The sequence below is a fragment of the Chanos chanos genome, chromosome 8 (genome assembly GCF_902362185.1).
Source record: "Chanos chanos chromosome 8, fChaCha1.1, whole genome shotgun sequence".
NCBI classification, from domain to species: Eukaryota; Metazoa; Chordata; class Actinopteri; order Gonorynchiformes; family Chanidae; genus Chanos; species Chanos chanos.
The window spans coordinates 35,199,939-35,217,780 of record NC_044502.1 but is presented as its reverse complement, the minus strand read 5'-3'; the positions used below and the strand labels follow the sequence as shown (position 1 = coordinate 35,217,780).

At 40.6% G+C, this 17,842-nt stretch overlaps 1 protein-coding gene across 1 annotated transcript; it reads right to left on the bottom strand.

The window, feature by feature from the left end:
- Window positions 1-1,585: 1,585 nt before the first annotated feature.
- On the bottom strand, window positions 1,586-11,930 carry rspo3 (R-spondin 3). Its single transcript, XM_030782417.1, has 6 exons — window positions 11,837-11,930; window positions 6,940-7,131; window positions 6,619-6,762; window positions 6,287-6,430; window positions 6,010-6,195; window positions 1,586-1,795 (listed from the first exon to the last, which is right to left on the bottom strand). Exons 1-6 carry the CDS (start codon window positions 11,928-11,930, stop codon window positions 1,596-1,598), a joined length of 960 nt encoding a protein of 319 aa, XP_030638277.1. The 3' UTR covers window positions 1,586-1,595.
- Between the last annotated feature and the right edge of the window lie 5,912 nt (window positions 11,931-17,842).

The following is a 17,842-nucleotide window of genomic DNA, read 5'->3' as shown; positions in this document are numbered from 1 at the left end:
TAAACTACAACAGGTTCTTGCCAGGCACTGAATACTATGTCATACCTCCATATCCTTACCTTTGCAAACCTACCTGTCTTTGCAGCTGTAAATGATCCATAAAAACACAAGGATTCCAGCACCATGCTGACTGCAGGGGTGATGCTATCAGGATGATTTTCCATGGCCTACATAACACATATTGTTTGACATTTATATCAGGAAATTCCACCTTGAACATCAGACTACTAATGCTTTTTCTTCTTCCTAATTGTTACAGTGTTCTGATGGTAATCCTGAAATGAAAAAAACATTTTATGGCTGAAATGTGTGTGTGATATATAGTTCTGTACACCTTACATTTTTTTTTTAACTCTGTTTAAATAGATGATAAAATTTTGAACCACCACAAGATCATCAAAGCCTAATTAGCTTCACAGAATCCTTATTTTCAACCAAGGAGCTGAAGAATACGGACCCTGATAATAAGTAGATGAAACCTGGTTTATTCATATAGATTCCTTGTTTTACAAATATTTATAGTGTGACGCTCTCATATCTGTTACTTGGTTGCCTGTAACAAGTCCTTACATTCATATTCTATCATATCAGATAAACAGACTCAAACCTTTGAGAACGCCCAACACTTTGAGAGAGATACTTGTAGGTATGTCTCACTCAGGGTTTGGATCTCAGCAGGAGATGTCAAATATCACCGGAAATCATTATTTATTTCACCAGTCAACCAGTCATTGTTTTGCAAAGCTAAAATGTTTGACTTTCAATGCAATTTTATCTTTTTCATATATATATATGATGATAACTTTTTTCTGCATATCTTGTGTGTGTGTGTGCGTGTGTGTGTGTGTGTGTGTGTGTGTGTGTGTGTGTGTACATGCGCATGCATTTGTTTTTCTTGCAATTTCAGGAGAGAAAAATATTGGCAAGCTCATACAAATTCAGTATAGTTTATTTTACATACAGGTGCTTTGGATTTCTCATCAGATGGTCTTATGAAAAGCGCAGATCCTGTTAATACGGCCAGGAAAAAATACACATTCCGAAAACACTGAACAAAGATGAATAAAATGTCACAAAGAACTTCTTGTGTCATTTTCCACAATCAAGATAGCCAGTCCGTTTGCCTGTAGCCAATGTCCATGGTGCCAACAAGCATGCTCACTTAATTTACTCATCCAGGGGAAAAATATTACGTTTATACAACAGTTCTAGATAATAAAACAAAACCTACATTCAAACCATGATGCAATGCTGTACCTGGGCCCCTTTAAATTACATAGTCAAAAAGCAGAATATCATTCTGTCATCGTTCTTATGTTCCACTCCTCTCCGCACAGTTCTGTCCCTCTGCAAGATAACTCTGGGCTTTCTTTGGCCTCAGGCTTGCATATAAGAGAGCAGGTAAGGGACTGAAGGTGCCCTTTTGGGTCTGTGGGCAGAGGGTTAAGTTTTCCTCACCATTTGCAATAGTGTGCATGACATGAACCCTTTCCCTCTTGTGCATATACAGTATACATTTAAATTATACAGGTAGCAGCAGCACCCCCAAAGCAAAGGGGATGAGGGGCAAGGGGAATTTAACAGGATCCAGGGCGTTATTGTGCAGCTGCTCCCTCCTCTGTTGCAGGATTTCTTTTCTGGCCCCTTTGGTGTCGCTGTTCTGTTTTATTCTTATTCTCCGAATCCTCACGATCACCCATCTCCCTCTCGTGATCTTTCTTTCTCTCGCGATTTGCCTTGGGTCGCCGATTATTACGATTTCTCTTATCTCCTTTTCGATCTTCTTTTCGCTTGCCTGTAAGATAAAATGCATACTTAAAGAGAAAGTTCACCCTTTGGACATTTGGGCTCATTAAATTCTGTTCCTTAGTATTTCTAAAGAACAATAAACCTTTTTTTAAATATACTTTTTTTGTATTGTTCATTCATTTTGCTCATTTTCCTTAACAATCTGTAACTCAGTCAAAATCAAAACTACCCTGATTTACCATACCATTAACATTAATGTTTGTTTCAACAGTGAATTGAAATCAATCTGTGAAATGGTTTACTAATCAATCTGCCAAATGTTAAATGGGCAAAATAAATGCACAAAAAACATATTGATCTGGTTCTCATTCCTTCTCTCAAGAGGCAGAATGAAACAGTGACTTTTCATCTATAAAGGTATTGACATGAACCTGCAAACGTCAAGCAGTGATGCACTTATAAAACAACAAAAGACACCACTGAATACTGATTCACTAAAATAATGTATTTAATAAATCATATAGACAATTTAATTATAAGGAGGGAGTTTTAAAAATTGAACCCATATAACAAAAATGCAGACCTCCCCTTTTAATGTCTTGGGTGATGAAGAGCATGGGTATGCCTCATTATTCAAACATATGAGACCAAATTAATATTTCATCACCAAATAAAATTTAATTCTAGGAGCAGATATTCCTTGAATAGGAATTATTAGCCCTTTTTTGACTTCAGTTCTATCTCTTGTCCCTCCTCATCAATGGAAGCTGTAAATTTTGCAATTAAATTATGACCTGATAGAGAAGAGTACTTTGGAATTCTTCATTATCAGTAATAGTTGCTGTAAAATTACATTTTTCCTCACCATTACAAAATGAAGAAAGTAATCTACTCAAAAGTGATATAACTAGTGAGTAGTAGTAATTATTGATTTTTATAATCGCAAAGAATCTCAGAGTATTTTAATCAGATCTGGGTTTGGGGTTGTATAGATTTTTTTCTGCCACACCACAAGATGTCAGTCTAACACTACACACGTTATTTGCTTGCCAGTTTACTTAAACTACGCCCCAGCCAGATGGGGCAAAACAAAACAAAACAAAATAAAATAACTCCCTTCACTGATAAGAGTCGTCAAAAATAGAGAGGCTTAAAATAAATTCTGTTGATATTAGTTTATCTGCTCTTTCTAAACCTTCAAAACAAGCCAATTACAATTATTGCAGCAAGCTTATCACTCAGTAACTAAAGAGAGGTTGAGTTCTGTTGTATGGAGGATTGTAAAAAGTGCTGAGGTAGACAGAACCCCCTGTCACCCCCCCCTTCTCTGTTTCTATTAATCAGTAATGCTCTCACTTGTGATGGGAGAGAAGGGCTCTCCGCCTGCACCAGCCCACGCTGACCCACGCATTCCTGGGGTCCAGCCAGAGTGATACGGGGCCCTACCAAACTATGGCTGTTTAGTCTTCACGGAGAAATAACTACGGTGTTAGCACTGAAGAGATACAACTGGTGCTCGCTCTTTCTGTCGCTGAACTCGCTCCAGAAGAACAACCAAAGCCCTCCACACCTCCCGAGGTCCAGAGACTGTTGTGATAATTGTGCGTGTTCTGAGAGGCTGACTCATTTGGGGGTGTACAGCCAATCGCATCCCCCCCCCTCCCCCTACCCCCCACCTCACATCTCTACTCTTTAAACACAGGAAGTCCCCTCGGCACACATTGTTTTCTTTGCTGTAACGATTGAGAGATCAGTGGATTAGTCATAATCTCTGCGTTTCCAACAAAACCAAGGGCATAACATGATCAAGGTTGTGTTGAGATGATTATGGATGTGTTTACAGGGAATCTGTCAATGTTGAAAGTGAGTCTATAATTTCTATAAACTGTTAAGTAACGCATTCTTCCCCTGAATGATATATTATCCCGGAAATATGACACATTAGATAGCAACTGGTCGCCACTGCTAAAGGCAATGAAAGAACAGCTTCCTCAGCTTACTTTTTTGAGAGTAGAAAGAGCAACTTGTGTAAGAATGCATGAGAGCATAAGAATTACACGCAGAGTGCTTCACACTAAAAATATACCCCAGGCCAATACACCTATTTATTTAGGCAACATAAACAAACTAACCAAAGTACTGCCCATTAATCGCACACTCCTCTTTAATGTGTTGCAACCCTAAAAAACAGAGTAGCTGTTAGTGTTTGGCCTCAGAGTTGCTCCTATTTCTCACTTCAATGCAGATATTTCAACATAGGAAAATGAGGAGTCATCTGGCATTGATTACTTATAATTTACAAAAGACTGACTGAAAGGGGAGAGTAGAGTGAGCGAGAAAGAGAGAGAAAGCAAATAGAGGGAGAGTCATGTCTGAAACCAGATGGAATGATTGCTGTCGTTACTGCAGAATAGACAACAATATGCAAAGTAGTAGAAAAATGAAAGAAAAAAAAAAACATGCAATGGTATTCACAATAGGAGAGGGGCTTGTGAGAATGAGATGTTTCACTCTGGAATGAACATGGGACACAGGGACACAATCACATTAATGAACCTGGGGGGGTTACATCCTCCCCAGTAGGCACGCTGTCATCCGGGGGCTTTTGGCAGGAGCCAGGCAGGGATTAAGGGCTCTGGCCTGTCCCACAGGAGGAATGCCCGGAGCTTTGAAGGCAGAGAGCGGCTGCCCTCCCTCGGGGCAGGCTGGTAAAGGTGGAGGGGGCAGAGGCCAGTGAGAGCTGACAGAGAAACAGCATTTTAGAGGGCAAATAAGCCTACAGAAACACAGATCAGCTAATAGAAAACTATTACATATTCTCCAACCAAAAAGCATAAAGCTTAACCAGTAGAGTATGCAGTAGTTTTTATCTCTAGCTGAGATGAGAAAAGGAGAAGGGTATAAGGCCACAACCCACTTTTGAACCATTCTGCAAAAAAATCAGCCTCAGAGAAAAAAAATAAGGGAAAACAAATTTTGATTTAGGCTAGAGAAAAGAGAGAGATGTGGCAGAAGAAACAACAAATAAACCTGGTCTGAGGCCCATGGTAGGGATGGAAGGATAGGGGGAGGATGTATCAGTGTCAAAGGGCTACTTGAGATTACTTTGAGCTGGCGGAGGTCAGACCACTGACCCCCTGGTGTATGCAGAACATAAACACGGACGGGACAGGATGGAGCAGATAATTAGTGCTCAGTCGATGTTCCGGCGGCTGGGGCAGCTGGGTAATCACACGCAGGAGCAAGGTCGATAACCGAGCCTGCAGTGTGTAACACGCACCCTAAGCCACGGCTTGGCAAATCAACATCATACCGAATCCTCACTAGACTTAAATGCGCCTCAGAAGCCCCTCTGGTCAAGAGAGTTCTTCTTCAGTGTGCAAGAGGCATTGAGGGGCGAGAGAAGGGGGGTAAAGCAGAGGCAGACATCCTAGAGTGTAGATAAAGATGATTCTGTTGGCTGTCTGCATAAATGTAATGCTTAGGACACAATGTGTGGTTTTAAGTGCTTTAAAGTGTTGTGTGAGTGGATGTATGTGGTTGCAAGCTGGGAGACCGGCTCATTTATGCAACCTGTGAGAAACATTTTTCCGTCTCCAATTTCCAGCATAGGGAGTAATATGCTCATAGTTTTGGATTCACTTACTCCTTCCTCTTACTTCACTTGCCCAATCTCTGTTTATGATTTGGAGAGCAGAGTGACATGGTCATCACACAACACCATAAGCTCATTAAAACAGTCTGCTCTCCATTCTGTAGCACCACAGTGCTGGTCATAAAGCATAACATAAACAAACAAACAAACAAACAAATACAAACACAAACACACACACACACACACACACACACACACACAGAAATACCAAAATAAATAAATAAGTAAATTTGCTTTTACATGTTTTTTTGACTATCCCTCCATTGTCTGTTTTTGTGTTTGCTTATTTGTGTAAGATCTGAACTGAAAAAAAAAAAGGTTTCACTATTCCCTGAGGAGCAAGGAAATTACATTTACAGTTTCATAAAATAAAATGGTCCATCTTTTCATTCTGAGGGAACACGACCTGTCAATTGAACAATAATTCCAGATTAGATAATGGCTATTGATACCATCCATCAATAAAAGGATGGTATTCCCACCTCTCATATTCTGGCTCGGTCATCAGCTTATGATTAAAACCTAAGGATGCTGTACAAACTGTATTTTTGCATTCAGTCTCAAAGTGTCCTGTATGAATAAGGAAGACCATTTTTTGAAATTACCTTGACATCTCCTCCTCTTGACAAAGCACTCCCTCTCCTCAGAGGTGGAGGGGCATGGGTTGCCATTAGGGCTAGGATTCTGCAGCACCTCTCGGGTTCTTGTCTGCTGTCCCCATTTAAAGCCGCAGGTTTTTCCAGACTTTGAACAAGCGCTCCACTCTCCCCATTCTCCCACTTCACAGTGCACTGAGAAAGAAGGATGAGAAGAGGAAACGATCAGAAGAATTGTCAAAGAAACACAGAAAGGCATTTAGAGAACTAGGACCCTGATACTTACCTGTTGGAATGCACTCCATGAGTTCACTCATTTCGTAGTCCTCTGGACAGACATGATGACACTTTCCATGTAGGAGGTAGTGACCCGGTAAACATTTCTTACAGGTGTCACTGTTCAGACATGAGTCACAGTTCGCTGGGCACTCTGAAAAATAACCAAAAAATAAGAATTACCATAACCCACCAGGGCAGCAGCCCATCAAAAACACTAGCCACCTGCTTTCATGTATGACTAACAAAATCAGTTCTTTCAAGACATGACCAATCATGTCAACTCCATTTTCATTTTCTCCAAGTCTCTTCAGTAATATGATAAAGGAGAAGCCCACTCACCAGGGACACACTCTCTCTTTGTGTCACTGGGCACCAGTCCTTCTGGGCAGCTCTCTTGGCATTTTCCCTTGTGTAAGTAAGAGCCCGCTCGACAGCGTAAGCAGAAGTTCTTATTAAAGCAGGTGTCACACTCTGAGCCGCACTCTAAAAGACAAACACGACAGACACTCACATGTATAAGTCCGTGATTTAACAGAACGAAAATCATAGAGAGCGTCGCACTAAGTCGGGAAGACCAAGCACAGTCAGAGACTTGTGTATGTGGGTTTTGAAACAGTGCGCATTTCCACAGTAAGGATCAATGCGCTTTACACAACTTACTGATGCAGTCGTTTCTGTCAGGTGAACGCATGCCGTAAAAACCATTGGGGCAGGACGCCAGGCAAACACCTATCTGCCTCATGCCATCCCTCTCCAAATGAATAAAGAGCTTGGGCTTGCAGGTCAGGCAGCCGTTGTAAACGGAGCAGGTCTGACACCCACTCTGGCACCCCGTGCTCACCCCAACATTCTCTGTGACAGAAACCAATTTCACAAATTAGTACAATAAGAACATATGTGTTTTTGTATGTTTTTTTTTTTTGTTCTATGTATCTCTTTTATATTGTGCTATATCTGACTTTATGCTCTTACATGCATTGTATTTATATTTCACATCATGTTGTCACACTTTTTTGTTATAACTATGTCACAGGTAATCACAAGATATCAGATCCTTTTTTCAAATGTTTTTGCAAACAAGACCCGGGCTATTCTATTGATTTTTGTTGACCTGTGAATGTACCTGTCAATTTCTTTGGATAATGAAGATTTAAAGGTGTATTCACCATTTTTATTTTGTCCATTTTAGCTTTTTTCCCCTCATCAAGCAAAACTCTTTTTTTTTATAACATGAGCATTAGCACAGTATCAGAGCAAACGCATGGAGAGACTGGAGTACTGCAGTACTGTTAATATGTGTATCAACAGTAACATAACATATACAGTCAGAGAAAAGAAGCATAATAAGTTTGCTGGTAGAACATTTAAACATTTTCAATAGTGTGTGGGCACAACAACCTAAACTATTCCAGGATCAACAAAGAAGAGCAAAGCCATCAATTAAGGCTGCGACAATGACCATAATGTAGTGTAATAATAAACATGGAAGGAAGCACACTCATCTGTGGATTGTCCTGCCAGAGAAAATAATCAACAGAGACCCTGCGCATACCGGGGTTTGCACGCAATGCCAGCACAGTAGCAGTTGTGCCCATAAGTGCAATAACAGTCTGGGACAAAGACGTGGACAAAATAAACTCATCACAGTGGGAGACCTCCTGCTAGCAGATCGTGCATGAGTGCCTAGTCACAAACGCATGACTAAGAGCTTTCCTGACGTCTAGAGGGTATGTTTGTAAAACACTTTCACTCCATCAAGTCCTATATCATCGTACGGTATGAATTACTAGTTGTTAGTTTTACATTTGTACAGTCCTTTTTTTTTCAGAAGTGATTTAGAATGAATATTTAGAACCGTTACTTGCAGGGACTGGCTTAAAGTCTGGACATTCTTGAAGAGCCAATTTGTACCCTACATTGTAGTTTTATCACCCATTTGTTCCCCTGCATAAGTCAAACTCAGTCTAGAACCTGCAGTCAAAATGTTAAATCCAGCACTCAAGTTAGCGGAAAACATTTTTCGTTGAAGAAAGTAAGGGCAAGAGGAAGGTGTGTGTAAGGGTGCAAACCAGCATAAATTTTTTGAATGATTTACATTGATACCTGATTCCAGGGATTGAAAAAAAGAGCTAGCCCTTGGCTGTATTTGAGAAACCACTGATTGAAAATTATTGATTCCATGTGTCCTTACAGAGCAGAACTTCTAATGGCCAAAATGTCTGAATTCTGAAGAGTCCAGTCTGAGATGTGGGGTCAGGTAAGGAAGACCACATGTTAGGGTAAACTAAGCATATATGAGAGAGACAGCTGTTCTCACTGAGATCAAACCATTGAGTGGTGTCACTGAGATACAATGGTAATTGAAATATTTCCGTAAACCTAATTCAGATTCAGTCCTAAAGTAGGTCAACAGTCTAACTTTAAGCACAGAGAGGCTGCATGGGGGTCGTAAAAACGAACTCGGAAATAGAGCATGTGATAAGGGTTCAGTGTTCCGTAAATGGAAAAAAGGTGAGAGCCAGCTCATCACAGAGTTAATCGCTTTTTAGTCACATAACTTTGAAGGTGTTTTCTGTCTGCTTTAGCATTCCATGACACTGGCAAATTGTGCTATAGTGCCTTTTTTCCCCCTCCTTTCTGCCTCCAGTTCAGTGTTGGCTGCCAGATTGCCATAGATCATGGATATTCTGTTTGACATATCTGAGCAATCTTTACAACTGCTGTCCATTTGCCCACATGCGTTCCAGCCAAGGCCCTCTAATTCACAGAACCCTTAACACGGAGGAATTCTGCCTGCCCTCGCACCGCCACAACCTCTGAGCCGCTTGCATAACATCACGAGCACTCCTGGGATCTGTATGTTCGAAATAACTTATTCGTCATTCAAACCCACAAAAATGAGCAATCCCAGAACCCTCCCAAAGCCAGAACCATTAAACAAGATTAAATAAGACTTAAATAACAATAATTAAACAGTTTTTGTGGCATGAGCCATTGTAACACACAATTAATTTCTAGAAATCTTCATAAAAACCAGTGGACCACAACTAATATCATTTGCAAGAAATACCAAACTATGAATGGTATAGTTTATGGAGGAAATAGGCAGTAATGGCAGTTTTGGTAAACTTAGCTAATAAGGAACCAGAGCATACCTGGTTTCCAGTGTGTTTCTGGTCATGCTCCTGTAGGTGTTAACTGGACACCTATGGAAGGTAATAGTTCTGCATATGAAGGCTGGGTATACTTAACAGTAAGCAGAGCTGTCAAAACTCATTTCTGGTTGGTCGGTGGTTTTCTACCTCACTGTTTTTCTACCGCTCTCAGCTTTCTTTTCAAGAAAAGGTTTGATTTCCCTCAGAATCTTCTCACTGGGTTTACAATGCGGCGTCTCAAGTGTCCACTGATTTACAGGTTATCCTCCAGATGGGAAGACACACTGGGAATATTCAGAGTAGATAAGTACCTATGCTGAAAATTCTGACTCTTGTCCGGAAAATCATATTTTGGAATGGTAGTTATATCATTGATTACGTCATTGCGTCAAGGCTGATATCCATTAGTATCAGACTATTATTCTGGTCCAGTGCAATGGCCTCTGCTTTAACTTCTTATTTTCATGTTTGTTCATGGAGATGTGGATGAATCAGTGAAGAGGCAGGAAGCATTTGAAGTCACTTGACCGTTGGGTCAAATTTCTGTAAATTTTCATTATGGTCATTGACCCATGCTTTGTCTATCACAGTTGTTATAAACTCCCTCATTTAAGAGACTCTGATCAGGCCTGATACATGTAAAATGGCAGATAACTATGACGCTTCACTTCTGTCCCCAACATATTCATCCAATGAATTACCACTGCAGTATTCTCAATATATAAATCCACAAGCCCTGATAATGCCGACCTTTTCACATCTGTAAATTACATGCTTACTCTAGGTTCAAAACACAACTGGCAAACTTTCCAAATATTCTTGCAAAAATAGCCATGGAAGTACTCTTATAATTACTTTTAAATGATCCACACAAAGGGAAAACAAAAACTAAATTCAAAATAAAAACTAATTATGTCTGTTTAACCAATCAGAGCCAAAATATTTTAACATTGGGCAATTTAAAACCCCAAACCTCTCATACAACTGCCATGCTCTGACCACAATTTAAACCATCAGCATTGTGCAAAAGCATGGGTGACGATGGATAGAAATGGTTTTTCAGTTTATTAGTGAAACTGATGAAAGATAATTATAAGAGAGGACTGATGACTGGTATTTAAATAAAATGTATGCCATGTAAGCACTACGCAAAAACACAATGAAAATATTAACATACCACTGACTTTTACTAGCTGCCCCCAGTGCTGAATTTCATTGTAACTGCATTCAACAAGTTCCACATTCCAGCCTTTTTCTGTTTTAAATGAGCCGTACCAAGCAGAGTTTAGATTAATCTACTCACAGTTACTCTTTAATGTGAACCTGTTGCGCCCTTTCATGTACACATGGTATTGTTATTCGCATACTTCTAGGCACATTACCTTCTAACTGAACATGCAGATAAACTCTAAGATTTTCTGACACTTAAACTGTCCCGTCCACTCCTTAACTAGCCACTGGTATAAAGTTCAAATCGCAGTCACATTTATTCTCAGTTCCTTTTGGCTTTACTGTCCAGTTTAAATGAGAGATGCCTGTACTGTACAGTGGAATCCTTGCACAACAAAAGCACATGATTATTCAGAAAAACAGTGTCTGCAGATACTTTAAGTTCCATCACATTGACTGCAGCACTAAACACACACGCACACGCGCGCGCACACACACACGTAGAATGTAATGTATTGGGAATATTCTGCGTTACGCAGCGACCACTAGAGAGCGACCCCAACAAGGAGATGGAATGGAGGTAGTTGTGGAGCAAAGTGGAGAGACGAGACTGATATTGTGTTTAAACTGCGCATATAGTTTCGGAACGATGAGAACTGTTGTGTTGGTTTGTACCAGAAAACCGTGCTGGCTAGAAAAAAACTGTACTCTAAACTACATGGCTGACGGAAAATTACGTTGCGGACTTATTTCATGATCAGTGTCACAAAAGTAAAAGTTGACGTTTTCTATCCAGCCTTTAATTATTGCTTAAGGATTAATCACGTAACAGTGACACTACATATGAGACCCATTCCCTGCCGTAGCTATACCTGCATTTCTATGCGAATTACGTATGTCACCAGACTGAAAGTGTTAGTAATAGGTTGTTACTGTGAAACTATAGCTTCAACATCACATTTTTGTCGGTCTTATCAAACGAGTTAAGTTAAAAGTTTACAGGCATCTATACCGTTCCGTTTTAATTATTATTATTTTTTTTTTAACAATGCATTTGGTACCTAATTCATCAACAATCACCTGTCAACAGATCAATAATAGCGTTCTATATTCAGAACTATGAAATACATGTTTTCATATAACAAGGTTTCAGAGGATCCCTTAACATCCCGCGCTGTGTAAAATGAGGTGCAGGTGTGCGTAAAGCATCTCACCATAGGCGCTCTACTCACGTTTGTGTTGCCGGTGCCGTGAGGCGTGTTGCTGACAGTTAGCGTATTCCATACAGTGCAAAATCAAAACAAATGAGATCAGTTGTAATTGCATAGTAACCAGGAGGTGATGCTTGTTCAGCCAATATCAATATCCTCGACCAACCCGCGACTGTCGTTACACTGTTTGTGTAATGCTAAATATATTATTCCTAAACCGAACAGAGCCCCCAACTCTGTACAGACGCGAGAGAAGTAGAATTTACAATGGCCCAAAAACACCTGGGCCGTTTCGGCAGTAACATCCTGGAAGCAATCCACATATGTGCCACAAAGTGAGACAGAATCAGGGCGGTATCCGAAGAGGGGTACTCATTCCATGGAATCAAAGCGTTAGTCCTCCATCCAATGCAAAGGTAGGTAAAACGCACGAACGAAGGGGGAAGTCAAAGTGAGGTTGGCATAGTGATAAAGTTGGAATATCCTGTCTCGTATTCCTAACTGATCCACTTTTGAACAACACTGCACGTCCAGGTGTGAAGGCTACTTTATTGTGCCCGGCACGTAGGAGGTCGTCGCGTCATCGCAGCATCTCGTTGAATGTGGTACAAGTTTGAGTGGTTCTTCGCAACACAGGGATGTAAGAATCTTTATAACTAGCGCACCCCGGTAGCCAACGGTTTCACTCTGATTTCAGGGCTGAGCAATTAGCTCTCACTTCGTGACAGCCTAACCGACCAACACTCGCTAACAAACTAACTGATGACTTCAGCTCTCTGCAGTCTCTCTCCCCCTCTCTGAACTCCAAAGTTTATTTAGAGGGCGAGCCCCCCACGTCAGACACCGTGCATGCTACCGACACTTGCAAAACTTCCTATTTCGAAAAGCATAAGCACTGGCATTGGAAGCGAGAGCACAGTGTGTCTGGCTATCGCATGTACATAATCATAATTATATTACAATATTTTATATATTTTAGAGGCACAGTGAGGCAACCACTGTATAAAGCTACATTTCACGAACGTTGCATATATAGCTGCCAAGGTTCAGAAGTTGTGTATGAATGTTACATACAGAACATTTACAAAACACCATTCTATGCCACAGACAGCACTATTTATTCCGTCATAGTTCTGTAGCTCCGAATGTAGTCTCTGTCCCCATTCAACACAACAAACATTAAATAAATAAATAAATAAATAAATAAAATCTATAAGTAACGGCAAAAGTGACGATTGTGGAGAGAAAATGACTTTGATTAATTAAATTATTTGCATCCGTGTTTACGCTTACGGTGGAGTCCTAGCTGAGTTGACTAAACTTTCAAGTAAACCTATTTGTCAACATGCTCAACTCAATCTTGGATTACCTGTGAGGGTGCCCTAAACCCCTGGAAGCTCCTCTCTATAGTATCAGCTCACGGAGCATATTGAAATTGTGGAGTTGTGGTGTAAGGTATGAAGCCAAGTGAGTGACAGATAATGGAGAAGCGAGATAACGACTAAGCAAAATCCAATACGAACTTAGGAGATGTGCATGCTTCATGGTAGTTTTCTTAGACAATACAAAAGTAATTCATAGATTCCACGAGCTGATGGTGGAAAACTTGTGGTGAGCGCGACTGTTCGACACAATATATGACTATTTCAGTGAATATAGTCAGGATAAAGAGCACGCTGAAATCAGTATCATAGAGAGGTGTACTTTCCCCTGGAGAGACCTCAGGTTTTACTCTCACTCTTTACTAGCAGTGCAGCAATACTACATTAACAGAACTTTCAGGCCAGCCAGTATGTATGTGTGTGTGTGTGTGTGTGTGTGCACGCGCGCGCATGTTCGTTAAACAAAAGAAAAAGAAAAAAAAAAACAAAAAACAAAAAAAACCAAAGCAAAGCAAAACAAAACGTAACAAAACAAAACCTGTCAGCGTGAACAAATGCGTCGCTGGTTTAAGCTCTGTTGTTTGACAAGAGCACTACTATGGCTCAGCAGATCATTATAACGTAGTTAAATGACACTTCAGGGTCAAGGTCTTGTCTTTCTTATACAATTGATAAAATATGTGAGACATATTTAAATGGACCACTGTTAAGAACATTTATTTTAAAACAACCATATTTTAATTACCACAGATGACAGCATTCAGTTATTCTTCAGCCCATGAAATTGTGTGAAAATGATGAACGTTGTAGTTTCGTATACTCGCTTTTTGAAAGCACAGTTATTAATTGTAAGCGGTAAACAGTTCCGTTCAGGGACTCTAGAGGGTGTCAGTGCTATGAGGGCCTTTTGTATTGAGCATGCTGCAGCCAATTGCGGGACGTTGTTTTTCCAAAACGTCTGAGACCGATTTTCATTAGATAGGCAGGGATGGCCACATAAAGACAAAGCTATGTTTTTTTTGTTTTTTGTTTTTTTTTGTGCACTCTAGAGCGCAGACAATGGAAATGGTTACGGGTAAACGTTAGAGCACAGCACAGTGCAGCGGTTTTCCTGATTTTCTTAATGTTTTTCCTAACCAGCATGTTGATGTTTATAGGAATAAGAATCAGGCCAATGTTTCCCCTGTTGTGGCTGCGCCATCAGTCATGGAGATACAGAGTATGCCAGCATTTTGTGGGGCAACATTTGAAAGCCAAAGCTGTTAGTGTTCCATGAAAGAGAGATAACTTGGCAAACTGTTGAATCTTATAACCCCCCCCCCCCCCCTTCTCTCCCATCCAATAAGCAAGGGTTCATTCTGCAACAGGAAAAATATGCTTTTTAAGTCCATGGTCTGCAATGTGGGAGGTGAAAATTCCAGGACGTTGATCTTAAAAGGTGGAAGGATAGAATAAAGCCCCCCTTTGTGCCCCCCCCCCCCCCCCCCGCCATCTTGATAAATTAGTCCCATGGAATATCACAAGCAGGCAGTGTAGGAGAGGAGGTGAGGTCATTTGGTCACTCCATGCCACTACTGATGAGAGAATCCATCAACACCCTGAAATGAAGCCGGGCAGGTGCGTGAGTCAGATACTAAGCAAGGTACCTGGAAATGTATTGAGCAAATCAAACGTGAGTGAATGAACTATGGGCTGAGACAGGATGACAAATCAAAGACAGGATGGTATAGCTATGCATGAATCTACAGACATTCCCAGACCTAACGTCTGGTCACATCAGAGGAAACTTAATGTCATCTCATCAAGAAGAGTCAAGCAGTGCTTTTTTTAGTAGTTACACAAACTAGTGAGAGGCTCTTCAATCCTACACAATGATTTCAGAGACCTTCAGTGAGAATGATCCTAGCATCCCTCTGTGGCATCAGTTCCCCAGGTCAAACTAAATCTCATCCACTCTAATCCCTCCACATGCATTCTCCATACATGAAACAAACAAAAGGAGGTGAACAAAGAGAAAGAGAAGAGTCCCAGCAATAGTATCACGTGCCGGGACATTTATTTTGGAACAGAGCCCCTAATAAATGGCTGTAGCATCATTAAATTGTCTTATCTAGAGTCACGGGGGTTCAACTCAACCACACTGCATGAATTTGTTATGCTTATTGGGGCTGAGGGGGATCATGTTTGGCAGTAGGGATTCTATGGTGTGTTAAGCCCATATAATCAAGAGCATGGAGCTGTCAGCTGCATAAGCAAAGTGTGAACATCAGTGGATGGGAACTCACATGCAAAGGTGTGTGTGTGTGTGTGTGTGTGTGTGTGTGTGTGTGTTTGTGTGTGTGTGTGTAAGCATGCTCTGGATTGACTGTCACCTGCACCCTCAACACCTCTGAAGCTTTTAAATTGTTTGGCAGACGTTTCTAAGGCATTTTACAGGCAGTTTTATGAGAAGACCGCTCTTCGTCCTTCAGCACTAAAACAACCCCAATGGAATCCCCAGGAAACCCTGACTAATTTGAGCGTGCTTGTGGTTTTAACTATATATTTCTTCCGAGGTGTGTTTCTCGTCCTCGAGCTGAAATATTAAACAAACAGAACCTAAGATTAAAAGAAGCCTGAACTTCTCACTGGAAGGACATCAAGTTATGGGCTTCCTCTTCTAGCATGAGCAGTATGTGACCATCAGAGAAACACATGTCACAAAAAACATAAAAAAGCTCCCTCTGAAATTGATATAATCTGAAAAAACACCATGAGCAAAGCTTGTCATCAAAGCTGCCTTTTGTGGGATTAGAGACCTGCGGGATCTTGGAGGCGAGTGTGACAGCATATCAGTACAGTGGGGTCAAGCCCAACACCCCAGAAATTTAATCATAAGAGTTCTAACACCTCTTTTAATCTTTTTGTTGCTGAGCAACCTGTGAGCCAACCCAGGGCATTCCGAACACAGGGATTGGAGTCTATAGAGAGCTGTGGGTTTAAATTAATCTGCATGAGGCCAGGAGATTCTTTCACTTTGATTAAGGCTCTTTTCTCTCATAACAGGTGGTCTGTCTGTTCCAGGTCAGACTATTGTCCCATAGCAATCAGTCTCTGCCCTCCACATGGCCAGACAGTATAGGGAAAGGCCTCCCCCGTGTGCTCTAGTCTTCTGCTTCACAGCTAGCCCAGCAAAAGGAGGGCACCATGGGTGTTGTATTACAGTCGCCTTTGACCTCTTTTGGTTTGTTTATTTACACTTAACCACTAATAACAGTGGGGGGGTTTATGAAGCCACCCACAATTTCTACCTTGCTCTTAAAGAGATGGAGTAAGAGAAAAAATGAACTGCAGCAAGCTTTCGGCTAAAGAAGTAAACAAACTCGTATTGTTAGTTACATGAGAAAACATCTGCTTTACAACTTATGTGTAGTAAACCTACATTTTATCAGAGGAAATGATCACTGCAGCATTATAAGAAAGGATGGAATTATAACATAGAGAAATGTAGAGAACTTTGTGAATCATGTTAGTGAGATTAAAAGCAAATAACAACAACAACAACAAAAAAGCTTGTGTAATATGTGTAACAAATTTACTATGGACAAAACATGGAATGCCCTAAAACTGTAATGCTATATGCATTATACAGTGTTCTGTGCTTTTGTATTCCAGTCAACGCGGTGTTTAAAGACACTGTAACAGAGGGCAGGGTAAGGTGGTGAGTAGTGAAAAATGATTATTAAAGGGTGAAATGGTTCCCTCTGTGGGAAGCTCAGGTGTTGTGACTATCTTCTCCCATCCTTATTTGCACTTGTTACTTTACTTGAGGACTTGGACTTATGTCATCTTTTCACTATCATGATCTTACCATAATTTAGCCTGTTGGTGTTGTACACTGGGAGTGACACCTCTGGTTGTCAGAATGTTTACATTCATTTCCATGACAAAGGAGAGAGAGAGAGAGAGAGAGAGAGAGAGAGAGACTGTCTTGCAGTTTTGTCTTTTTTAATGACATGGTATAAATGAGTATTCCAGTTCATCTGGGTATACTTGGGTTACAAGCATACGGCATCACAACCAGGGAATTTAGGCAATGTATATAAAAACATAACTCACAACTACACCGAGAAGCGTTTAACATTTCCTCTCATTAATCATACCCCGTTTATATTTAAATTCTTACATTTTTGTCATTACTTCAGCTCTTATTGCTATTATTTTCATCTTTCTCTCTTTATTGCAGCCAGCCGCCTTGTTTTCTGTTCTCATAATGTCCCTCTTTTCACAACCCTGCTCCTTTTTGGCAGATTTGTTAAGCTGTAAAACTCTACTGTCTCTCTGACATTCACCCATAAGCAGATGCAGAAAATCATCTGAAACAAACTGCTGTTACACAACCGTACTGAAAATGTAAACAAACATATATAATTTTACTTTCATGAAAATATTGCAGAGTGCAGTCCTCTAGAGAGAGAATGAGGCAAACTTCATTGGGCAGCACTATGGATCTGACTTTCCAGAGAGCTGTTAGAGGAGAAGCAGCTTGCATAGTTTGTTGTCATAATTCAGTTTAGATTCAACCCTGATTAGAAATCTTCATAACAGAGGATACATTTTGTCCCCTTCTGCAAATTGCTGGAATTGTCTAAGGCCTAAGCCCATT

What these genes read in the sequence shown, in the direction of transcription:
- rspo3 (XM_030782417.1), bottom strand. Translation starts at nt 11,930, where the DNA reads ATGCAATTACAACTGATCTCATTTGTTTTGATTTTGCACTGTATGGAA. An exon ending in ACGGCACCGGCAACACAAAC is followed by an intron (nt 7,132 to 11,836) that starts GTGAGTAGAGCG and finishes TTTCTGTCACAG; the next exon opens with AGAATGTTGGGGTGAGCACG. An exon ending in AAAGAGAGAGTGTGTCCCTG is followed by an intron (nt 6,431 to 6,618) that starts GTGAGTGGGCTT and finishes GTTATTTTTCAG; the next exon opens with AGTGCCCAGCGAACTGTGAC.